This window comes from Mustela putorius, unplaced genomic scaffold (assembly GCF_011764305.1).
Source record: "Mustela putorius furo isolate JIRA1106 unplaced genomic scaffold, ASM1176430v1.1 tig00003871_pilon_pilon_pilon, whole genome shotgun sequence".
In the NCBI taxonomy this organism is placed as follows: Eukaryota; Metazoa; Chordata; class Mammalia; order Carnivora; family Mustelidae; genus Mustela; species Mustela putorius.
The window spans coordinates 14,537,380-14,562,306 of record NW_025422023.1 but is presented as its reverse complement, the minus strand read 5'-3'; the positions used below and the strand labels follow the sequence as shown (position 1 = coordinate 14,562,306).

General features: G+C 61.3%; 1 protein-coding gene across 3 annotated transcripts in view; it reads right to left on the bottom strand.

Moving 5' to 3' along the window:
* The window catches only part of TBC1D22A (TBC1 domain family member 22A), a 296,923-nt gene that overhangs the window by 79,302 nt on the left and 192,694 nt on the right, over positions 1-24,927 (bottom strand). For all 3 annotated transcript variants that reach the window (XM_004775436.3, XM_013047255.2, XM_013047256.2), the window contains one exon: positions 1,099-1,226. In XM_004775436.3, the coding sequence (XP_004775493.1) occupies positions 1,099-1,226 (128 nt within the window). The remainder of the gene's footprint in view (positions 1-1,098; positions 1,227-24,927) is intronic.

Sequence of the window (24,927 nt, the reverse complement as noted above, 5' to 3'; positions counted from 1 at the left end):
AGCGTTGTCAGAATGAGCAAGGCACAAAAGAGGAAAGCAAAGTCAAAGCTTCAGAAGCTCGCACCCACGCGGGACCCACGGGCCACCCCCAGGACCAAAACCTTGGGCTACTGCGCTGGCCGACTCCCACGACCACAGCTCCGAGCGCGGCGCCGGCAGGCATGGGGGGCAGGCTGCACGGCAGCTGGAGCTCCTCACCCACAGGAAGGAGGCAGGTCCAGACCAAGGGCTCCTTCGATGCAGCGAAGGAAGGGCCCCTGGCCTCCCGCCACCGCATTCACGGGCACACACGTGCGAGGCTCCCACACGGGAGGCCAGCTCCGTGGCTGGGACCTACACCGCCGCCCGGCGCTCCTTTTCCCAGTCCAAAACCCACTAGGGCCCGGCGCTCACAGCAGCCAAAGCCCTGCCTCCGGGAGCGAAGAAACCAGGCTCTGCAGGCCTCCCCTCCCAGTCCCACATCAGGCTCCCGCAATCTGCGAGGGATGATGAGAAGCAGGCGTGGGAGCCCCACGGCGCGGCCTCCGCGTCAGCAAACATCTTCAGCAAAATGAAAAGGTGCTAGAATAAGCAACGGGACACTCGAGGGAACAACGGTGGTTTGTTCCGGAAAACTCAATCTCCAGAAGAAATGAATTTCATCAAGAGCGGTGGAGAGGAGAAATTTCATATTGCACTGAACCTGTCAGTGACTTTTTAAAAAAATCTTTATTACGAGTAACTCAAAGCAGTGACAACGTGAGAGCCCCGAGTGTGAATATTTCTGGCAGCCGCGGCACCAACGTCCGTGAGTTACAAGCACCCCCCACTGCACCCCGAGGGCCCCGACTGAACGGACGCAGCTCGTGAGCCCCAGGGACGGCGGCACCACGTGGCCACAATCAAATCCAGCTACAGACACGACGACGGGACGTGCTTCTTGCCGGTGTCATGTCTACTCGGTGACAGAACACCAGAAAAGGACACGACCCAGGCAGACCCTGTGCGGGCAGAGCCGGCACGGGGGGAGATGCCTCACCCGCTGTATGTGTCCCACAGGTGGGGGCGGGGGGAGGGCGGGGGCTCCGGGGGGCCGCGGGGGCCACGGGGGCCGCTCACCTGGTAGGTGTCCCACAGGCGGACGGTGCAGCGCAGCGGCACTTCCCGCATCAGCAGGTTGTTCATCCAGCGGAAGGCGAACTGCAGGTACCTCACCTCATGCTGCTCCAGGTGCCGGTGCACAGGCTCTGCGTGACACAAACACAGGCCCCGAGGCCGTGAGCCAGAGCCCCACGCGGTCGCCCCCCATCTGCCCGCTCCAACCACCAGCCATGCAGGCAGTGTCCCCAGGGCACGGAGAGTTCAGCTGGACTCTTCTCTAGAAAGTGAGCGGCCGTGGTGGCCGTGACAGGAAGGGGCAAGGTAGGTCCGGGGCTGCGTGACCTGCTGGAGGTCTGGCCCCACCTCAGACCCAGTAATGGGGCGGCAGGACCACTGCTGCCTCACGAGTGAGAAACGGGCCTGCTCTGGGGCACGCGGGGAGCGCTCTCTCCCGCCCAGGCCAAGTCCACCAGCCCCGGCTGCTGTCCCAGGAGGGGCTCGGACATGCAGGGAGAGCTCCTTGGCTCGCAAAATGACCTCAATTGCCCAGCTGCTCCCAGACCCAGCCAGTGAGAAATCAAGCGGGACAGGGCCCTGCGGTGCCTCCGGATCCCAGGTTTGGGGCTAGCCTCGGGATAGCAGGCCTCTCGGGAGAATCAAGCCTTATGAACCATCATTTCGCTGACGCGCGATCTCCCAGCGGCCACGAACGTCTCCTCCCCATCCCGCTACAACAGGCGTAACTCCGCAGCGGAGGGCCCTGTGCTCCCTGCCCGGACCTCTCTGTCGAGTGCTTGGCAACCTGGGGGCGGGCTCAGGAGCTCCATGAAGCTCCACAGTCTATAAATCCTGGAAGCAAAGATTCTGGGGCTCAGGTAACCCCACACCCACCCCGCCCCATGAGGATCCACTCCGCACTGTTTCGTAAGACAAGCAAGTACTGCCAAAGGGTCCTGACTTGGAGCCAGAACCTTCCTGTGCTGATGGAGCTTCATCAGGGCCCACCAAGCACTGGGCAAAGCACCCCTTCTGCACACATCTCTTCTGTGAGTTCCCGAGTTCCGTGCAAGCTCCTTCGCTCTTGGGCTTACCTTCCCCTGCAAACAGCCCTGAGAAGTGACCCTGAAAAAGTTTATAGGTTTTCCAGGTCTCCCAAATAAAAAAGTTCTAGAACTAATGAACAAAGGTTAGCGTTCTGCTGCTTACTGGTTTGTTTTGACTCGTGTTCCTGGTAACTCGCAGTACTGCTGAAACAGGCTTTCCTCACCACTGAGCACGGAGGAGGGGGCTGCGAGGGGCGGGAGGACCCCGTCCTGAGAACCTCAGCACCTTCCAGTCACGATGGTTGAAGCGGGGGTGCCTTGCGAGGTGCTCCAGCCACAGGAGAGGAAGGCGGGCCACAGAAAAGCTCTGGACGGCTCTGGGTCCCACGACTGGAGCCAGTTTCTTCACTGGCTCCGCTACAACACCCCCCCCCCCCAAACCACCGCTGTCCCCGGCCGAGCAGAGCACACACGCCTGGGCACCCTCCACGCGGCAGGTGGGGCAGAACACGTGTGGGCGGGGTGTGGGGGAGCAGCCGGGTCACGGGGGTGCGGCAGACCCGACAACACACTGTGAGGTCAGTCACGACGAGGCAGGGACTAATGACACGGGGCGGAGGAGAACCACACGGGCTCATCTCTGAGTCCTCGCAGCCGGGCGGGAGCAAGGTGCCAGAGAGGAGGCTGGTGGGACCAGAAAGTGGGAAGACCCGGAGGCCACCAGGTGTGCCACCTGCTGCCTTTTCAGGGACAAATGTAGGGACCAGGGGCTCTGGACCCAGCACAGGGCAGGCTGGGCCCAGGGTGCTGAGCCCAGGAAGCAGGCAGAGACAGAAGGCCCGGCAGCGGGGCTCCTATGGCTAGTGTCTGTTCCTCCCCCCTACAGGCAGGGGCCCCTCTCCCTGGAGGGGTGATTCGCACACCAGGGGAGGGAGGTCTGTTCTGTTTTTGCTTGACTGAGAGGTTCTGGCCAAGCCCAAGCAAGCGTGAGTCAGACGGCTAAGTTCCTGCATTACCAATCCTGTCTGTCCTCCCGTGAAAGCCCGAGGAGGAGAGCATCTCTGCGCAGGAGGGGCCAGAACGGAGCGTGACCGGGGAGCCACCTGCTACGAGGCCGCAGTCGGCCGGAGGAAAATGGGACCACACCGAGCAGTAGGAACAGATCGCCACCAGAAATCTGAACGCTAGTCTTACGCTAAAACCAAATAAATACGCATTATGAAGTCAACGATCATCACTAATTTTTAGGATAAAACCTAGGCTTTCAATGAGACCTCTTCTTTGCACGAGGGCCCCTGAGCTCAGTCTTCGGTGCCCCCGGCCCACAGACCAGGGCCTGCCCCCTCCTCCTCGGGCGCTGGGTGAACACAGGTGTGAGGCCCTAGGGGAACTCAGGCCTGAGTGACCACCAGGACCTGGGGAAGGACAAAGCCAGCCCAGGGCCAGGCTGGCCTGATAACAAGGTGCCGCAGGGGCGGACCTCAGTGGTCCCCACACTGGGCTGGACAGTGCCCTCATCTCGGGGGCTTAGAACACAGGTTCTCAGGCTCATCTCGACGTTATCAAAATTTTCAGGTGGGTCTGAGAACCCATGTCAGCTCTCCGGAAGCTTCTGATGTGCTGGGAACCCCTCCCAGGGGCCCAAAGGGACCGAGGACAGGAGGACTCCAGCCCCTCACACAGGGTCCCCATTCCAGAAGTTCCGCGCGCGGGGCAGAGGGTAACCACAGGTGGAACCACACTGTGGTCTCTAATCACCTTATGTTGATTCTAACCAACATTCTTCTAATGTTCTTCTAATCAACTTATGTTTCATTAAATACAATTATTTTTCAATAAACTTAATTTTACCACAAAAGAGAAGTTTCTACTTGACTCTACTGGCAGTTAAAGCAGCCAGGGGCCCGTCCTGGGCGCGGCATTCGGCGGGCCGCCCCCTGCAGCCGTCCCCAGCAGAACTGAGACACACAGCTTTTCACAGACAGGAGACCCCTGTGTCACTGACCTGTCAGCTCAGGAGCAGTTAATGCCTCCAAGGGGTCCTCTCCAGATGTCGTGGAGGTCCCCTGAATGGTGCACACTTAGAGAGAACACTGGAATGCCTCAGAACGCACCTCGTCCTCAGCCCTCCGTCCCCCAACACGCTCCACGGGTGTCTCCCTCAGGTGGCACCGGGTACCAGAACCCCCGGCATCACTCACGCTCCAGCCTCCCCCAGGCCTCCCCCTCGACCTAGTCCCATGCCCAACACCTGGGCAGATCCTCCACGTGCCGTCAGCCTGCCCCTCGTCCTGCTGCTACAAACGCCTCCAGTCCAGCCTTTCTCACAGCATCCAGGGCCTCGCCTCTTTGGGGCCATGCCCGCCAGGGGCCAGCACCGTGGGCACGTCGCCCCTGAGCCTCCTGCCCGGACACCAGGTCCTCGCAAGCGTCTGTCAGACGGTGAGTGAGGGAAGAGCGCGTGAACGCATGGAGAAAATGTGTGACCGGCACCGGCGGCGAGTAAAGCCCCCCGAGCCCAGGCTCCCTTCTCCGCCTCCGTTCCCCACAGTGCAGTACGGAGGGGCGCTCCCAGCAACGAGAAGGGACACTGTATTCTCTATGACGAATGATTTCTAGGCTGTTATTCGCAGCTGCATAACTAAACCTCTGGAGAGTTCCGAGGGCCCCTGAGTGGACCCTCCGTCCAGGGATGACCTTTGCCTGCTGCCCAAGAGCAGAAGCCCCACCAGCAGACGCCCAGCCCCTGCCCCGGTCCAGGACACTGATACGAGCGCCCTGGTTAGCGTGAAGTTCAAATATAAGGACACCTGCAAACAGGCAGTTCAGAACGTTTCTGGTTTTACTGGAGAAGCCTCCTTCACAGGGGAGCAGAGTAACTTCCCTGCGCACAGGTGGCAGCTTGGAGAAGAATAGGCTGGAGCAGGCAGACAGAGCCACTGCCTGCAAACAGCCCGGGGAGGACGGAGGCCAGCACAGGGCGGGCTCCCGGGCCAGGTGGCTGGCCCCGGCTGGAGGCTCCCGGTCCCACCGGTCACCCCCGCCTGCCGCTCCACAGGGACGGGTCGGCCGTGCCAGCGCCTTGTCCAAGGGTGCCGGACTGACCCCAGGGCTGCAGTGGGTCCGCAGCCTGGAGCCTCCCACGGCACAGTGGCCAGCCCACCCATCCCAGTGCAGTCACCTGTGGACCAGGCACAGTCCCAACCCAGCAACGACAGCCGTGGGAGGGCCACATCTCCACAGTCGGGAAGGAAATGCTGACTCCGAGTTTCCCGGTGCGGATTCAAGTCACGTCTCCACGGGACCAGGGCTTCCCATCCTCCGCCCCGGCCCGGTAACATGGTGGATTGTTAGCTGAGGGACCGTCACGCTGAGGGCACCGAGGAGGGGGCGTCACCCAGGCTCACCCTGGGGTATCTCCAGCGGGTCTTCCCCTGGACCCTGGTCTCCTGCAGGACAGGGGACGCTGTCTGGGCCCACAGGCAGACGAGGAGCCCGGCCAAGGGTGCCGTCTGCGCTCGGCCCGTCGCTTAGGGAGAACGACGGCCAGGCCAGACTCTTGGGCCGTGAGCAGGACGAGAGCCGGGACAGCGCGGCCACCTGCATGAAGTAAGGACAGAACAGCCGTGGCCTCCTCAGCCGGGCCCGTGCTCTGCTGTGGCGCTTCCAGGCGGCGCAGGACAGTATCACCGGCTGATGAACGGGAATCAGCTCTAAAACCGCACTGGGACACAGGAGTCACATTTCTAATGTAAACTCATAAGCAAACAGGTCGGGAAAATTAAACACCCGTTTCTGGAACATCTATCACTGCAGTAACCTAATGAACCGTAAAAACTAAGTCTTTCCCTTCCACAGTGAGTCCCACCTGAGGCCCCAGCAGCAGCAGGGGCACGGGGACAGGTGAGTTCTCAGCCCCTCCCCACGAGATGCAGACAGAGGCAGTTCCCGTCTCCGACACGGCCGGAAGGAGCCCACTCCAGCCACAGCGTGATGACCAACACCCTCCTCAAGGGGCCAGACCTACAGGACCCTGGCCCGGGGGCATGCGCACCCGCTGCCCGTGCAGTGAGGCAGGCTGGGTAAAGTGTTCACGGATGCAGGCCAGGCCGTGGTGGCCTGGACACGGGACTCAGGGTTGCCCCCCTCCGTGTTCTCAAGGGACCCCACACTGCCACTGTGTCTCTGGATATCAGCCCTGGTGACACAGCGACGGTCCTCTGCAGAGCAAGGCCTGGCCCACGTGGGGAGGCACGGGCTGCGGCAATCACCGAAAACCCGACGCGCCACTGACACCACGAGGACACAGGCGATGTCCTTGCAGAGCAAAGGCTCCTCGTCCATCAGCTCTTCCAGGGAAAATGTATCAGTGCCCCGGGCCCCACCCCCCGGCCCACATACCTGGGCTGCCTGCAAGATGATGCCACAGGGCAGACGAGGCCTGCGGCCTGCCCGCCAACAGCCGAGCAGCTGGGCGGACAGACAGAAAATTCAGCCTGAGTCTCACCGTTGTCTGTTTCACCGGAGAGGTGACCCTGCGTGCCCCACGTGCCGGCCTTCCGTGCCCAGTGGGGGCCTCGCGGCTTCTGAGAGGCGCTGAGAAGGCCAAGGCCACCCCCTCGCTGTCCCTGTGGCGGGTGCTGAGCCCCAGGCGTAGCAGAGATGAGGTGCCCCACGGCCAGGCTGCGCCGGCACGCTCAGGCCACAAGAGCACCATCGCACACGCTGACGTGGCTCCTCTGAAGGAGAGCGACAAGGTGGCCCCACCGGCCCCCAGGCCCCTGCTCAGGGGCAAGACTCCAGGCGCGGCTGCCTCCTGTTTGGAATGTGTGGAAAACTCAACACATTACTTTCAATTTATAGACGTCAGGGCTGCAAACGTATATGCTAAAAAGCTTCATTTTTCCTCTTTTGTAAGTAATTGTGAGCAGATGCTCTTCCACTGATAAAGGTAATTTGGTTAGCAGTAATTCCGAAGTTGAAATTTTCCATCTCACTGGAAACAAGAAGGTACGTATGATGAACGAGCAGGCAGATGTAATTATTGTCATTCTTCGGGTTGAAAGATTTTTTTCCCAAAACCCTCCACGGCAGGCTAGGGCACTGCCACTGTCCCAGAGTCCCCAGGAAGGTGCCTCTCACGTCAACATGCAGGAAGACCACAATATTTGCTGGATGCTTTTCTCAGCACTTTATACAGCAGATCTACAGACTGAAAATTCCACTGAAACATCTTGTCTTCTTGATTAAAAATAAAAATACATTATGCAAACACACTGTGTCCCAGGATTTATGCTAAAGAGAAAAAAAACACAGATCCCGTTGACTTGGCATAAAAAACACATACTGTTTATGCAGGGCAGGCGCCACAGAGATTTATTTGCCCAAAGAGAGAGCGTAATTGCTCACACTTAGCTACCTAACAAAGAAGACCGCTCAGAAGCCCTCCACAAAGCCAAGCACGGGCATGAATACCTCTCACTTCTGCCCGGCAAGGCCTGAATAGGCTGTGATTCGGGAGGAAGGTTTCAATTCTCTGTCAGTTAAAGAGATAAAAAAGGAACAGAACGAGCCTCCTGACAGAACAGAACGAGCCTCCTGACAGTGAACACGGGCCTCTCTGCAGCCGAGAAGCCTCCTGTCTGGGCTCGCCCACCCTCCCTGTCTACAGGACCACAGCTGGAAAAGCGTCAGGCCCACGTGGAGGCAGGGCCCAGCTGCATCCATGAGCCAGGGGACCCGGGCCTCACCGTACCGGGGGCACAGGAGAAGGCCACCTGCATGAAGGGGAGGTCTAGGGCTCCCCACTACAGACACCTGCAGAGTTGCCCCGAAGGGACAAGGGGTCTGAGCCGGAAAAGGACGGGATGAGCAGACAGGGGAAGTGAAGCAGAGCAGAAACGGGACCTCCAATTCCACTCTCAAGGCACGGGCCATTCCCCCGCAAACGCCGGCGGGCAAACAGTCTTGCCGGCCACACGGCAGGGGTAGCGAGGAGGCCTTGGCCTGAGCCCGGGCTGCTGGACTGCCTTCTCCCTCAGGCAGTGGGCGAGCCTACCAAGAGTGGGCCAGACACGAAGGAAGAGTGCTGAGACCTCAGGTGGAGAGGAAAGCCTGGGTTCAAATCCCAGGTCAGCTCCTGGAACGTTCTCGTGGGCTCTCAGTGTCCTGTGGTCCTCCTCCCCTGAAAAGCCTGCTCCCTTACCGCACGGTCGCAGGAAGTCCCTGGCATGGCAGCAGCTACCACCAAGAAAGGGGAGCCACTGCCCCGTGTGTGGCCAGAGGGCGTGGGTGGGATGCCAGGAAGGGCCTACCTGGGCCGGTCCTATAGCGCAGGTGCACAAGGGGAACTTGGTGAGGAAAATCTGACCGCACGGCGGGCCTGCCCTCGACGGCAGCTGACTGGTATTGCTATGCACAACGTGCTTCCGCAGGAAACCGTTTCCCTCATTAATATACGCTGCTGCATTTCAATAAGCATCTTCAAAAAAACATTTTTTACCTTAGAAATTGTAATGGAAATCAATAGGAAGTAAGATTTATTTAGACAATTTAACACCATCTTAGGAATGTGCTGACGGCATAAGGAGGGAAAACCCAACCCCCTGCCCCCAGGCTGCGCCAAGAACCCAGGATCCTGGCGGGTCCCACAGGGGGACCATTCCACACCGTCATCCTCCGTGAGCAAGGAGGGGCTCACCGCAGCTCAGTGAGAAGCAGCCACCCTGGACCATGTGCCTGGTCAGAGAGACCTCCTTGTTCCATCACGAAGAATGGGGCTGGCCTTTGCCCCTTCCTCGAGGGAGGCTCTCAGTCCTGGGACTTCCCTCACGGCGGCCTGTCCCTCTTATGCTAACGAGGGAGCCCTGGTGAGTGCACCCTCAGCATGGTCGGATGGGGACCGGCTGGGACCCTCGGCTGCCAGCTGTCGGGGGGAGAGAAGCTGGAGACTGAGTGCAACACGGGGCCCGTGATCCATGGTGCCCGTGTGAGGAGGCCCGATGCACCGGACACCAGACCCAGGAGAGCTTCCCGGCTGCTGGTGAGCACACGGATGCAGCGTGGCGCAGGGTGGGCTACATGCCCTGACTCCATGGGGACAGGGGACCACCGACAGGCCCAGACCCCTCCCACAACCCAAGCCCATGTCTCCCTTATTTTAGCTGGGCCTCCAGATCTGTACCCTTCACAGTAAAACCATCCTAAGTACAGTGCCGTACTGAGCCCTGTGAGCCATTCCAGCGGATCGTCGAACCTAAGGGAGCCACGGGAGCCGCTGAATTTATGGTATCTCGGACAGCAGTGCAGGCGGGCCTGGGGACCGTGCAGCTGGCGCCTGAAGGGGGGCAGTCTTCTGGCCTTGACCTGGGGGTCTGACACTGCTCTGAGGGGTTGGCAGCAGAACTGCACACCCACTGAGGGTACAAATAGAACACTCCTGCCACCATCCAAGGGCCTGAGGCTGTGATCTGGAAAGACGTTGAGGGCAGAGGTCACACTGCAAATACATTCTCCCAAGATAACTGCTCCGAGGCTGGTTGGAACATCAAGGTCATGCCATGCAACTGCTGTCTTTTTCCACACTGCCCTCAAGGGTGGGGGTGACAGTGGGTCACACCTACAAGCTGCTCACCAGTCCCCCCAGCCCCCTGGCAGGAGAGCCGAACAGGGTCAGTGCATGGCAGCAGGCAGTGGCAGGGAGCGGCAGGGCACGGTCAAGTGCAATCACTCTCAGGCCTCAGGTCACAGAGGCCACCATGTACTCAGGACCCAGGCGCTGGGAGCAAAATTAAGGGTCCGGCAGGACGTGAGAAAACAGCATCTATCTGACACCACGGTACACTATCTTCCCGTCTTTAGAGAGGTATCACTGCATATTTTTTTGACAGTAACATTATCTAAAATACAAGTTCTTCCAGAGCGGCGAGGTGTTAAATCACTCTCACTTCGCAGATGTGCTCACGAGCTTCTCAACCAATGCCTGTTTTCATATCAGAAAGCAACAACCAACCTGATTTATTAGAAAGGAGCGCAGATGACGGGCGACTTCCCGGGTACCGCAAGCACAGAGGTGCCGATAGCAGGACGGCCCACCGCACACGTGCGCAGCAGCGGTGGCCGTCCAGGCCCTGGGGGCGGCAGCTGGACGCCATCCCAGATGGACAGGAGCGGGAGGGGCCTGGCCCTTGGGTCTCCCACCCAACACCCACACGGGCTTAGATGGGGACACACCAAGGGCACAGATAAAAAGGCCCTGCCGTGGGTGCCAAGATCTGATGGGCTAGAGGGGCAGCCAGGCCTGGTCTGCGCCAAGGCAGCAGTCAGCATCCCCCCCACCCTCGGGAAGGAGGGGGTGTCTGGGCTCAGCGAGCCACTGACGAGGGTGCACAGGGAACGGACCTGTGATGGTGGCGAGGAGAGCCAGGCAGGAGCGAGGGCCCTGCGGGGAAAGGCGGGGGGCTCTATGGCATTACCTGTCCTCCATGCATAAGTTTTCTGATTCCGTAGAACAAATAACCACCATCAGTTTGTTATCCCACAGCCCCCACGGCTCTGAGTCCAAGCAGGCTGGCTGGGTCCTCCGCTCAGGGCTCTGCAGCTGCCATGAGGGCTGTGCTCTCATCCAGCAGCTCAACCGGGGAAGCACCCACCTCCAGGGTAATGCCGGGTGTTGGCAGGAGTCAGTCCCCTGCAGGTGTATGACCGAGGCCCCAGCCCTCTGCTGGCTGCCAGCTGGAGGCCACCCACACATCCCTGCCACGTGAGCTTCTCCAGGCTGGCTGCTTGCTTGAGAGCAGAGGCAGAATCTAGCTAGTCTGCTAAAATGGGCTCGTAGATAATGTAGCATAATCACGGGGCAGACAGCCCACCACCCCTCACTCCATCAGGCCATAGGATTTGCCCAAACCCAGGAGCAGGGGGCGTGCGAGTGTGGACACCAGCTAACAGGGCTCCCTGGGAGTCCACGTTCCCTTGCTGCACTTGCCTTGGCAGTAGCAAACCCGTCTGAGCTGCGACACACCAGCCCCTATATTCCCCTTCCCAGTAGGACAGGGAGGAGGAGGGTGAGGCTGCCCACAAGTCCCACTCGGTCACCTAGCGGTGGCTGTGAGTCAGGGCCGCAAAGCAAGGCTCTGCCTGACGAGCACTTCCAAACCGATAGGCAAGGCCCTTTTCCAAATGGGGCAGAAAGTGGAGAAGAAACAAGCTCTGAGCTCAACAAGCACAAGGCTCAGGTAAACAGTTTGCAAATCATCTCGTCAGCAATAAGAAAGCCCTGATGTGACCCAAATCCGCAATGAGGCAGAAGATGAGGCACTTCTCCAGGAGGGCTCCCTCCACTGTGGGCTCTGAACACGGAGAACGCTGCCACCAATGTGCCCGTCTGAGTTCTGACCCGACCCGCGACTCCCACCCCCAGGGCTGGCATATGGGTCCGTGCGAGCCCACACTCACACCAGAGCTCAAGCTCTCTGCTTGAGAAGCGCCCACCTGAAGCCCTTCTGACCTCCCCCGAAGCTGACCACCCCTTCCTTGGCACCCCACTGGGCTGCCTGTGGACTTCTGTGAGAAGACACGTGGCACTTTAGTGGCCTAGATGGTTGGCGTGGCCATCTCACCATTAAACTCTGAGATTGTACTGACCAGGCTCCTTCCAATTCCTTTCCACACCCCGGACCCAAAGGGCAAGGCAGTCCGAGTCTTCCATGAAGGCAGAAGGGATGAGGGACATCTCAGGGGCTCAGCAGGTTACGCTTCTGCCTTCAGCTCAGGCCATGGTCCCAGCAAACCGAGAGTGAACCGGGATGAAGTCTCACACCGGGCTCCTTGCTCAGCAGGGAGCCTGCGTCTCCCTCTGCCCTTCACCCTGCTTCTGTGCATCCTCTCTCTGTCACATAATTTTAAAAAGTCTTTCTTTACAAAAGTGAGAGGGATGAATGGATGAAAAAATAGACAGACACACTGATTAACGGACACTTTGATGGGTGGACAGTCAAATGATGGAAGGAAGGACGGACGGACGGATAGACAGATGGACGGACGGACGGATGGATGGATAGACAGACAGATGGACGGATGGATGGATAGACGGATGGATGGACGGACGGACGGATGGTTGGATAGACAGACAGATGGACGGATGGATGGATAGACGGATGGACGGACGGACAGACGGATGATGGACGGATGATGGACGGATCAGGGGACAGAGGACGAAATGCCGGAGACTAAACAAGAAGTCAAGGGAGGATGGTTGGGACAGATGAGCCCAGGGTGCCTATGGAAAAAGCACTTTCCACACAAGTTCTGGGACTCCAACATTCTCCTGTCACAAGCCATTACTGAAGACCAGAGTCTAGACAAGAGTCCTTCACTCGCCACAGCAGACACCAATGCAAGACTCCAAGCCGACATCCGTCTTCCGCAAAGATGTCCCCCCAACTGCCCCTTCTGACATCACGGGATAACTAGAGAGGCCGCCTGCACTCAGTCACTCCCTCGTCTGCCGTCCTGCTGGCTACGAGCTCACCAACAAAAGCCTCTGTCGAATGCATCCCCGTACACCCAGGACCCAGCACAGAGCACGTTTCACAGATGTTGGCAGAATGTGTGAACTCACCCGTGTCCCAACCCAGAGGCCACTCAGTCCGAGATAGGGCTGGAGAAACAGTGGGTCCCCCGGAACGTGGGAGAGGGCCCCCTGCCAAGGTGCCCGGCTCCCGAGGCACCCACTGCGAGGGCCAGCTAACACAGGCACAGGGCCACCTCCCCGCCTCCGAACAGCAAGCCGGGGCACATACCAGGCCATGGGGGAAGTCAAGCGGGGCTGCCATGGGTCCTGCTGCCGCCTGGCCTCCCCGCGGCGATGGAGCCGCTAGCACGGCTGGGAAACCAAGGAGCGCCCAGCCGGCCCCTGGTTGGCAGGAGAGCGGTACAGAGCCAGGAGGAGGGACGGAGGCAGGACGGGCAGGGAAGTATGCCCCCGCGCAAGTCCTCCAGACACAGACCAAGTGAGGGAGCAGGGCCCCGGGGCCACAGGAGTCTCGTCTCCCTCTCCACCGCCCACCCCCAAGGTCACTTCTGATGATGACAGCCCATGAGCGGGAGACTCAGAGGCAAGTCGCCCAGCGGCACCCGTCTGCCTCCTGGTTCACGCAAGTCTAGAACTGAGGCCTAGTCCCTGCCAGGCCTCCCACGGTGCTCAGCGCCTCATGAAGCGGACACTCGCTTAGTGTCCCAAGACTCCACGACAGCAGCAGACCCAGAGTCGTCACACGTTCACAGAGATCCCTAACAAAGGACACAACCGGACCAAGGCGTGACAGCTGCCAGGAGGCAAGCAGCCCCGGCCTGACCCAGCCCAGCCTGCTGCTGCAGACAGAATACGGGGGTGAGGCCACCTCCCTAAACCACCCCCAGGGGTGAGGGATGAGCGCCTGTGACCGCAGTCAGAGTACGGGGCAGGGAGGCCAGGCGTGGCACGGACCACTCCAGTGGGACCACCAGCCGCGGCAGCCCATGCCCACCTGTCTCCAGGCCTGGGACTGGACCGCGGTGGCCTTGGGGGCACCCTGATCTGGCCTGCCCAGCACCGGAGCCTTCCAAGAACAACGCTGGACACAGGCCAGCACCCAAGGGCCCGCGGGAAGCGGGGACGGGCGGACAACAGTCTGACTCTGGGTCACGGGCTGATTTTCTGCGCGGACGTGGCAGTGCTCTTGGGCTGCTCTGCTCTGTTCTCATTCAGTGTTTAGGAACGAGCCCAAAGCTGCCGGCGCATCAACGGGGAACCTGTGAAAAGAACATGAGCAGAGACACAGCAAGAGACCAAAGCACTTAACTTCGCATTATTTTTTTTTAAATAACCAGAACATAGTTTAAAATGATGAGTCTGTCAAAAAAAGGAGCTCCAGGAAGGGCTCTAGCCATCACCAGCACGGTGCTAAAAGCCCCTTTACCCTGCCCCACAGGAGTCCATCCTGCTTCCCGCACTGACAACCTACCCCAGACAGAGAAACGCCCCCTTCCCGGGACTGCCGTGAGGAGAACCCAAGCGCAGCTCACTCTCTGCTCTCTAACCAGTAAGCCGCAGCGGGAGCAGTCGCTGGTCGCCTCCCCTGCACACACAGACCCCTGCCCCCAGGAAACTCTGCCTCTCAGAAGACTCGGGTACAGTGCGAGAGCCAACCGTGGACCCCGTCCCTCCAGGCTCTCGGGGAGCGGCCCCCCTTGTGCCTCCCGCCAGCCGGTGGAGCCAGAGGTCTCGGTGCCCACCTGGGGCTCGGGCCCACCGGCTCACTCACGACCTTCCCTCACTGCCCACAGCGCCCCAGGACCTCCACAGTGGGCAGACACGCTCACGGGGCTCTCAGGCTAAATGCGATGTCCCACCCCGGAGCTACTCCCCTGTCCCCTCCTTGTTCGGGCACATTCCCTCAAGGACCTCCTGCACCAAGCTGACAAATTCCGAGCATCAACATGATTCGTTTCAGAAAAGAGGTGTAACCTGGTAAACACACACACACACAGACACGCACTTTGAGCAGGAAAGCGGCCACATTAGCAAACCTTGGGAGCGACCGGCCCAGACACGGTGCTGACCAGGGGATGCCCAGAGCAGTGTGAAAGGCTGGGGGCGGGCAGCACGGCTTCCCCAGCCGAGTCTCCGCACAAGACGCTTCTCAACACACACACACGCCTGGCAGACAGCCCCGCAGCCTGCGATCAAAGCCGGCGTCACCAGCGATGGACGACCTGCCCCGTGTGTCCCCAGCAAATCCTTGAGGACGCGGCCACACGTCTGTGGATTCCTGCCAAAATCTGGATCTGCGCACCAGGAAGCAACAGATAAGCCCAAATTAACAGATACTCTGGCAAGAAAACAAAGCAACAAAACCCGAATGTGCACGCATCAGAAACAGCTGAGTCACGAAACACAAAGAAAGGCTAGGCTGTCCCAGGCGAGAAAAGACAACTAAAGGCAGCGTGGGTCCAGGGATGCACAGGGACACCGGGACAGAGTCTGCAGGCGAAACGCCAGTTCTGCTGTCAAGGTCCATCCCTGGCTTTGGCGGGAGCACTGTGCTTGCGGGAGAGAAGGCTCCTATTCAGGGGAAACACTGAAGTATGCGGGGTGAACTCACGAGCCCCCCTGTTGTGCCCCCAGCAACCCCCAGGCAGAGACCCCCCCCAGGCCCCACCCCACTCATTTGCTCTCTTGGTGCCCCTGGAGGTCCCGCAGCACATGGCGCCCTCCTGAGCTGAGACACAGCAGCCCACTGGGTTCCGCACGCCGGGGTCCGCACGCCGGGTTCCGCACGCCGGGGTCTGCACGCCGGGGTCCGCACACCAGGGTCCGCACGCCGAGGTCCGCACGCCAGGGTCCGCACACCAGGGTCCGCACGCCGAGGTCCGCACTCCAGGTTCCGCACGCCGGGGTCCGCACGCCGGGGTCCGCACGCCGAGGTCCGCACTCCAGGTTCCGCACGCCGAGGTCCGCACGCCGAGGTCCGCACTCCAGGTTCCGCACGCCGAGGTCCGCACGCTGGGGTCCGCACTCCAGGTTCCGCACGCCGAGGTCCGCACGCCGGGGTCCGCACGCCAAGGTCCGCACTCCAGGTTCCGCATGCCGAGGTCCGCACGCCGAGGTCCGCACTCCAGGTTCCGCATGCCGAGGTCCGCACGCCGAGGTCCGCACGCTGGGGTCCGCACGCCGAGGTCCGCACGCCGGGGTCCGCACGCCGGGGTCCGCACGCCGAGGTCCGCACTCCAGGTTCCGCATGCCGAGGTCCGCACGCCGAGGTCCGCACTCCAGGTTCCGCACGCCGAGGTCCGCACGCCGGGGTCCGCACGCCGGGGTCCGCACGCCGGGGTCCGCACGCCGGGGTCCGCACGCCGGGGTCCGCACGCGGGGTCCGCACGCCGGGGTCTGCACGCGGGGTCCGCACGCCGGGGTCCGCACGCCGGGGTCCGCACGCGGGGTCCTCCCGCAGCAGTGCACGGAGGTGACCTCCCGCCCGCGCACCGGCCGGTCCTCCCTTCCTGGACACGAGCCATCCCGAGCGCTCCTCATCCGTTTCTTGAAGCAGAAAGTGACAGGAGAACTCCTCCTCTCTCCTGAAGTCCTTTTCCTGGGCTCCTGCTGGTCTGCTTTTTTCTGGAGGACAGTGTGAGCTCCAATCCTGCCACTGCTGTGTGTCCGGCCTCAGGGAGGGGCGCGGGCTCGGGACCGTAGCAGGACTACGGAAGCAGGGATGCAGGAGGGACTCTGGGGACGCAGGGCAGGAGTGATGCTGAGAAGCGCCTATGGTCACCTCGGAGCCACAGCCTGGAGCCGCAAGCCCAGGCTCCCTGACGAGGAAACAGCGAGCAGGAAACAGAGGCAGCTGTACCTGGGGCAGGGCCAGCTCCGTGTCACAGGGCCCCGGGGGCAGCGGGAACAGAGCCTGTGCAACGGGTAGAGGACGAGCTCGGGGCACCTGCATCACAGATGCAAGGCCGTGCTGCCCCGTGCTCCTGAAGACATCTAGGGGACAGGGCACCAGAGTTCTGGAACATTCCATGGCCACCGCAGTCTGGTTACACAGGTGCTCTCTGCACGTACTGCCTCTCCTGGCCTGGCCCTCAGCATGAGTGACCCACAAGGCTCATTCTCCCAGGCAACACACAGGTAAACTGAGGCAGGGGCACCCAAAGACTCAACGGCAGCTATTAATCACGACGGCAGCGTCCTCAGTCATCCCCCACGAACACCACAGGGGCCCATGGTGGGGGCTGGGGGTCGGGGAGCCTGGATGGCAGCACCCACACCAGAGTCCAGGCGGCCCAGGCCAAGCTGGCTAAGAGGCCAGCAAGGGCTCGGGGGCCTGCCCGCAAGCCCCCAGGGCACCCGTGCTCGCACTCTAAGTGAGCTGGAGAAGCCGAGCGCCACTTGGAGGGGGTGGGCTCATGGGCAGCAGGCAGGGGCAGAAGCAGGAGAACCCTGCGGGGGCCTTCATTCAACCCTTAGCTGCTCAGTCAACCCCGGGGGCTCCCCAAGTGTGGGCCCGGCAGCGGCTCGGGGCCAGCAAGGGGGTCTACGCAGGTCTGCGTGGCAGACCCACAGCAGCGGCGCTCTGCAAGGCGGGGAGGTCCTCCGCTAACCGAGCTCAGCCGCTGGCCTGGCCGCCCGGCTGTGCAGGCGAAGATGAAGGCCGAGGACCCCAGCGCGCTCCAGGGCCAGGCCGCTCTGAGCAACAGGCCCCCTGCCCGGGCTGGCCGCCACCTCCCTGCCCCGGCGGGTCTCTCCGGCCCTGGCTCTCTGACTGCCGTCCTCGGGAAGCAGATGGCAGAAAACACGTGGCCATGGGAAGGTCTGCCTGACCAGAATGACAGCACGAGGGTGGCTGCGAGGTAAGACACGGGTCCCGCCGGAGCAGTTTCTGCACACGGGGCTGAGCAGGAAGGCCATGGGAAGATCAAGCAGGGAAGGACGCTCCAGCGGACTCGCGGGTTTCTTCACCGTCAGGAGGGAGGCATCGAAGCGTAAGAAGGGGGAGGACCCCGGATTCTCACCCCTCTATCATTCGCTCACTTCGACAGAAGCTCCAAGCACTAGCTGTTCTGGGGATGCTTTGTGCAGAGCAGACAAAGGGCCGGGGGTGCGGGCAGGGACGCTCAGAGCCCCCATTCCCAGGCGCCAGGGTGGGAACCGCCTCCTGGCCCCCTCAGCCCTAGGTCCAGTCATGCAGCACATAGGACAGACTGCGTGACAGCAGCTCCTACCCAGGTCTCGCCTCAGCCCTGCGACAACCTGCTGCACCCCAGAGCTCCCGCAGATGTGGCACAGTCAGGATCCAAAGGAAGAATCCGTGGGTCCACATCTCCATGTTCTGTGTGCCAGCTCCCAGGGAGCCGGCTGCACACACCCCCGCACAGGGCACCACCCTTAGCAGGGGGCCGGGGGGTCCCCACATGGCAGCAACCAGAGACTGGAGCCGTCACACACACACACACACACACACACACACACACACACACACAAGGGGTCTGAAGCCAGGGGTCACACAGAGGGACACGACAGAGGGCGGGAGGTCCAAGCTGCCAGAAGAGATCGGTCTGCCCTGTCCCCTGTGCGGAGAGAGGGGTGCGTGCCTGAGAGGGACCATGGAGAAGCTTGGGGAAGCATGGTGCCCTGCAGGGGGCCCAGCAGGGACCCACAGCCCGAAGCATGGGGGACGCAGGGACCACAGCGAGTAAAGACGGGAAGTGCCCCAGGGTCTATCATGACAGCCGACGGCTTGCAGGCAGGGAAGGTGACCTCCACTACAGAAACTGTCCTCTCCCAGCCAGCCTGGCACGGAAATGGCCAGCTGTAAGGCTGCCTTCTGTCCGGGATTTAAGAGGGACGCTGGTGCTTTACGGTGGGGGCGATAAACGACTTGCATTTTCCAGCAATTTGTAACCACGAATAAAAATGACTTTCGGGAATCCTATCAAAACCAGAATTTGATGGCCTGCATTCAAAACCAAGACAACATTTTCTTCCTAAGGTCAAGGAGAATCCCGTATTTGGAAGCATCTACTTACAATTTACTTAACTAGTCCGGGTTTGGCAACAAACCCGGAACGTTGCTCTCAGGCTGGAGGGTCGCAGAGAGAGCTTCATTAGGAGAAAATCATCTAAGTCACGGGCTCAGAGGCCTCATGTGCTTGTGCTTCATTACACAACGGATGGCCGTCACCACCTCCCAGATAAACACGCTCCCCACCCGAGCCGCTGCATGTACACGGTCGCCACGGGGTGGGCGCTCCAGTCCCCGCACCTCCAACTGGTTCTGGGGCAGGAACGGCCCAGGATGCAGAGAGACCACGTCTCCAGTGCCGGCACAGCCGCCTGGCCTCGGCCGCCCTGCCAGCTGGAAGCACCGCTGTAGGGGACCCCTCCCTGGCCTTCCCGGACAGCCCGGCTGACCCGGGAGTGATGACGGCCTCCAGAGGCCATGAGGCAGGCTGGGAGGTGGCAGCCAGATGATCTCGGGGCTCCCCTTGATTCCATGCTGCGTCTGAGCCAGCAGGAAAGATCTCCCGGGGGACAGTCAATGTCCCGTCTCCTGATACAGGACAGGATGTCCGCAGCGGTTACAGCCCACCCACACACATCAATAAGGTCTTGAAACATCCATCTAACCCCTCTGCCCTGCAGGGGATTTAAGTGTGGCCCCACCTGCAAGCCACGAGCTCCAAGACCCTCTTGGGACCCTGCAGTCCAAGCATGGGAGGGCTGTCCCTCGGTTTTAAGAAAATAAATTCCTCTCAATCTATTCAGGGGAACACCCGAAAACAAGCTTACATTGGGTCCAAGAGGCAGCAAGTCCTAGAGAAAGAGAGGAAACCAGAGGGGTCACAGAGGGACCCCAAGTGACAAGGCTGTAGTCCCACTCTCCCAACACACCTCTCTGGCCTGGAAGATGGCAGGAGGGGGTCGCAGGCCTGACCCGACGGCGGGCTCGGAGACAAGTAGGAGGGCCCTGGGACGTGGCTCCGCGGCAACGGCGGCCGGCGTGGGCAGGGCAGAGGGGAGGGCGGCCGGCACTGTGCCAGGCTGCGTCTGGGGAGCTCCGGGCCCCTCTGAGTCACTGGGGCACTGGGACACGCTCAGTATTTCAAAGCTCTGGCAGGTGCCACCTCCCCAGATTATCCTGACAACCTTTGGGGATGGCGGAAAGGACACGTGAAGACTGTCACCCCAGATCGAGGCTTCTCCAAAGAGTGCTGTCCCTGCAACCAGCGCGAGGGCCAGCTCGTGGGAGAGCCGATAAAGCCAAGGGGCCGGCAGGTCGCCACAAGGAAAGGGCCCCGCTCAGCCGGCCAGGGGCACGTTCACACAGAGGCAAGACCATTCTCAGATGACCACAACCGTCAGGACTTACCCAGGCACCTGTCTGCACGCCCAGTGTTTTCCTGTCCCTCTCCCGGTTACTCAGCAGTTAGCAGGGGGCATGCTCTCGGATTACGGAGCTTGTCCACACACCAGATCGCCCCCTCCCCGATGAAAGGGCAGGAGGGCGGGGATTTGAGAGTCTCGGGCAGAACAACGGCCATGGAGGAGAGCCCCGGATTACATGAACATGCAGAGACAGCGATAACCCACACAGACGCGTTCACCCACTGCCGCCCAATCGTCCATTCTAAATTGGGAGCCTCGTCTGCAGCCCGCGTGGAAGCAGGTCAAAGCCTCACAGGGTGGGGGAGCCCTCGTGTGCGGACACCACAGTAACGCCTGAGCCGTGAATCCAGCACCACGCCGACGAGGAGTGGGCACAGTGCACGCCGGCGTCGTGCGCGCGGCTGGGAAGCCTGCGGGACGCCACAGGCACAGGCTCAACACCGGGAGAAGGGACCCGCTTACTATTTCAAGATGGCACATTAGACTTTTGGACCTCCTTCTCCTTCTCAGGCTGGCATGGCGGTGGGCACCGGAAGGCACCAGATGCCGGCTGGCGTCCCAAGAGGAGCCACATTAGGAGCCGCATGAGGAGCCACGTGAGGAGCCACGTGAGGGCCTAGTGGTAGGTATCGCACAGCCACCGCAGCCTGCTGCCCGCGAGGAGGTCCTGGCCGCAGGCAGGCACAGGCAGGGCCCCGAGCCCCAGGCCACTGCTGGGCCCCCGACGTGGGACAGAGCTGGGACAGCTCTCCGTGTTCCGCACCAAGCCAGGACAGGCCGAGCTGGAGGCGATGCGGGGCTCACCCAGCATGTGGGGAAAGAGAGGCCAGAGAAGGAGCCGGCTCCTCTGGAGGGGAGGTGGACACACCACTTTGTCAGACCTCTGGGGGAGTCACCACAGGAGCAGAGGCGATGAGCCGAGGACAGTGCCTGGGACGCAACAGGCACCTGCCAGACGCAGCTACCAGCCACGGCCGCAGTGGCCAAGCCTGGGCGTGCGACGGGCTCACCAGAACCGGGGTGCACTCTCCTAACACATGACTTGGGGTTCCGCTACGCTTCCTCTAGTCCTCTGATCTTCTGGTACCGTACCTGGTAGGGCATCCTTCTCCCCCACAACACAGCGAAGTATCCACGCCGGGTTTCACATATCACACCCGCTTGGCTGAAGGAGCCCCTGGCGGCCCGGCGCCGGGCTGGCGTTGCCGCCTCCGTGAGTGGAGGGCCCTGACATGCATGGTCCGGAGCGCAGAGGAAAGGACCACGCTCACACGGGGAAGACCGCAGCAGGTGCGGAGACAGAGCCCCAGCAGAGATGGGACAGCCCGGTGCAGGAGCGCAGCCCGACACAGCACACTCCGCCTCCCATGCGGCCCCACGATGCCACGCGGCCACGTCACTGCGGTCCACGTGTGCTCTGCCAGCCGCCAGGTTCACGTGCTTCCGGGGAAACATCACTATCATTCCAGATGCTCACATCAGCCATCCCCCGGCCTAATGAGGACGCAAGCAGGGGACAGGGAGCTGGTTATTTTTCACTGTCGCACGCCAAGTGCTCCACGGCCGGACCGACGTCGCTGATTTATTCTCTGCTCTCCAACTGCTTACCTTGTAGCAGTGATAAAAATATTTTCACTTGGATAGTAATAAAGCTGAAACTAGTTTACTGGATGTAACCGAATTCTATCTTGAAAGAATAAGTCGATTTTAAACTTACATTGCAGTCAAGACAGCTTTCAGAGAAATTTCATTAAAATCACATTTACCTTAGATTAAAACACAGGGGAGAGGGAAAACGTACAAGCAGACACAGCCACGCACACACATGGAGAGCTGCTCCCCCGGAATGCATTCTGGCGGCTGGTTCCCTCGGACTGGAAGGACAGTTTTAAAAAACCGCTAATGGCCACCCCTAGTGTGCTGACACGGTCACGCTAACAGGCTCCCCAGGGAGAGGGCAGGGGGGCCATGCACGGAGGTGGGGCACGCAGGGCCCTTGGCTGCCCAGCAAGGTGACTGTGGCCAAGCGGAGCCTCCAGACCACAGGCCCCAGGGCTTGAGGAAGTGTCAGCCCATCACCGCCAGCCACCCGCGAGGCAGGACTGAGAGCAGGGATGACAGTGGGCTCCGACACCGAACGAAGCTTCCAGCACCTTCACGTCCAGGTGCGCAAAGGCTCGCAGGGGACAAGCTGCCAGAGCCCCAAACCAGCTGGCCTCCGAGGGCACACGCTGTGCTGACAGTGGCCAAGAGAGCACGGACGATCGAACTCCCTTCTCGGAAGCCCGGCAGGCGCCCCGATTTCTCTCCTCTGACGCGCAGTCCTGCCTTGCAGCAGCCTCCTGCTCTGCTCTCGGGCCGGCATTTCTCCCGCACGAAGGGACCAAAGCCCTGCAGTCGGAGGTCAGCCCGTCCCTCGGTCTGTACCCGTTTACACGCCACAGCTTGCTTGCTCCTCTTCAAGCCCCAAATCCGCACCCCAGAGGAAGGGCTTCCGCGTGCCCACAGCAGGGACGGAGCCTGCCCCTCCCGCCACGAGCACAGCAGCCTCTCTCTGAGAGCCGGGCTCCCCTGCACTCCTGCCCGCGTGCCAGACCACCCGGGCCCCGACTGGGTGAGGTGGGAGATCTTCCGTGGGGCAGCAGACATGGGAACCAGGCACAGAGTCGGCCTGACACACCAGCCCCCACCCCAACCAGACACGAGAGGCAGATCCGAAATAGAGGGGAGAAGGTCCATCCTGGCTCACGCCCTGAGCGGGTCCCCAGGGCCCACACAAGGGAGCCACCTGAGGAGTGACCAAGTCCCCCTTCACAAAGCCAGGCCCCACTGGCCACCTGTCTCTGGACCCTGTGGCTACGATCTGAGCGGGCAGGGGTGAGGACCCTCTCCCTCTCCCTCAGGCTCACGCAGCACACCTGTCCTTCGGTGACACTCGGTCACTGCCCTGGGAACAAGTCACCTTTCCACTTGTGTGCAGCCCCCACGTCTCCACACCACCAGCGCCCTGCAGAGTTTGGGACGCATGTCCCAGGCCCCAAGGAGCACCTCGTGCCCAGCAGGCTGCTGGGCACACCACTGACACACTTCAGAAGCACCCCGGGACGGACCAAAATGGAAAAGCCATCACGGAAGGAACTACTGCAGGACCCAGAAGCTTTGGGCCTGGCCTGGGCCCAAGGCCGCTGTGACAACCCCCTGGAGTCAACAGCACCTTCCTGGCTCCGGCCCAAAGATGGGCCTCCTGGAGACTCCCCTCCACAGCAGGCCTAGGGGCTCCCTGAGCGCTTCCCAGACTGCACGCGGGTAGGCAGGTGACCTCCCCAGCTCTCAGCTCCCTGAGGCCAAGTCCTGCAGCACACTCTGGACACTGGCTACCCTCCCCCAGACGCAGCACACTCTCCCGTCTCTGGTCACCACCTGCACCCGCAGAGCCCAGCGCGAGCAGCCCCAGAACACCTGGCCGCGGGCACGGAAGGTGCGGGAGACAGGAAGTGTCGCAGGTGCAGAAAACAACAAGAACAAGGAGCAGAGCAGAAGCCGGGGCCACGTGACCTGACGGAGGGAACGCGGCCAGCCGGAGTGTGCCGGCCGGGCTGCCGGGGGCGGGCGGCGGAAGGGCTGCTTCAAGCTGAGAAGGGCCCAGGGGGCTCCGCGACCACTCCCGGCAGCAAGCACTGCCGCAGCGCAGACCAGAAACCAGAGAGGAAGAAGGCACAAACCCACCGGCGCCGCTGAAGGCAGAAAGGAAGAGCCTCCCCTGACACTGCGGGCCTGGGTCACCGTCCCGCGCCGCCACAGGCCAGCCATCGCGGCCAAGCTCCTGCCCCTGACCCACACAGGGCGGGTCTCCCAAGGTCCCGTCCGCAGTCACTGAGAAGAAAAACCCCACCACCCGCGGGGCAGGCAGGCTCTGCGTGACGGTGAGCTCCCCCGGGCTGCCTCCCCGAGACCACAGCCAGCGGGTCCGAGACGACCTGAAGCAGAGGCGTGAGGGCGCGTGAAAACGCACTCCGTGAGCAGCCTCACCACCACGTCCACGCTGAAGGCAGTGAGCTCAACCGGAGCCCTTGGCCACGAACGGGGACCGCCCCACCCCCGAGGACACCAGCGGCTCCTCCTCCGACAGGCCGGTGTGAGGAGCATCACCAGGAGCCCCAGGAACACGGAGAAGCACGGGCTCCGGACAGTAACCACGTCCACAAAGGAGCTGCATGTGAAGTGTGGAGTGTAGGGCTGTGAGAGCCGGTGCGTGTGCAAGTGCGCGTACACACGTATATTCCTAAATCCAAAGCAGCCCCCTACGCAGAGGCAGATCCTCCCCGCCACCCGGAACCCCAGCAGCAGGGGCGGCCTGCAGCTCAGGCGCGGGCTCGAGTCTAATGTGGGCCCCGCTGAGCTCAGCCGGCTCAGAAGCACCAGCCGAAACGCCAGGCCCGGTGGGATCTGAACGTCAGTGTGTGGCGCACTTACGCCGAAAAGCTACAACTGGTGTGGAATTCACATAACGGGGCGCTCCGTACTCTGGCTGGCTCAAGACCAGGCAGGAAGAAGGATTCATCCCCCGTCCCTCCCAGGCTCTCCCAGGCTAACGCCGGATGTGGCTGGCGTAATGGCCACAAATATATCAGGGGCATCACTTGGTTCTCCTGCAACAACATGCAATTTCATTCAGATCCGTTAGCGCTCCAGGTGTGACACAGAGCCAACAGTCCCACTGGGGCTTCAGAGTAGACCCTGTCCTGGTCCGAGAAATGTTCATCTCTGCTCGTTATCACAGCACGGAATCACTAGGTCGTTGGTGGGAACTTCGGATTTTACATACAAAGATCAGTCAGCAGGAACAGACTGACAGCCACCAGAAACACTGAGCAC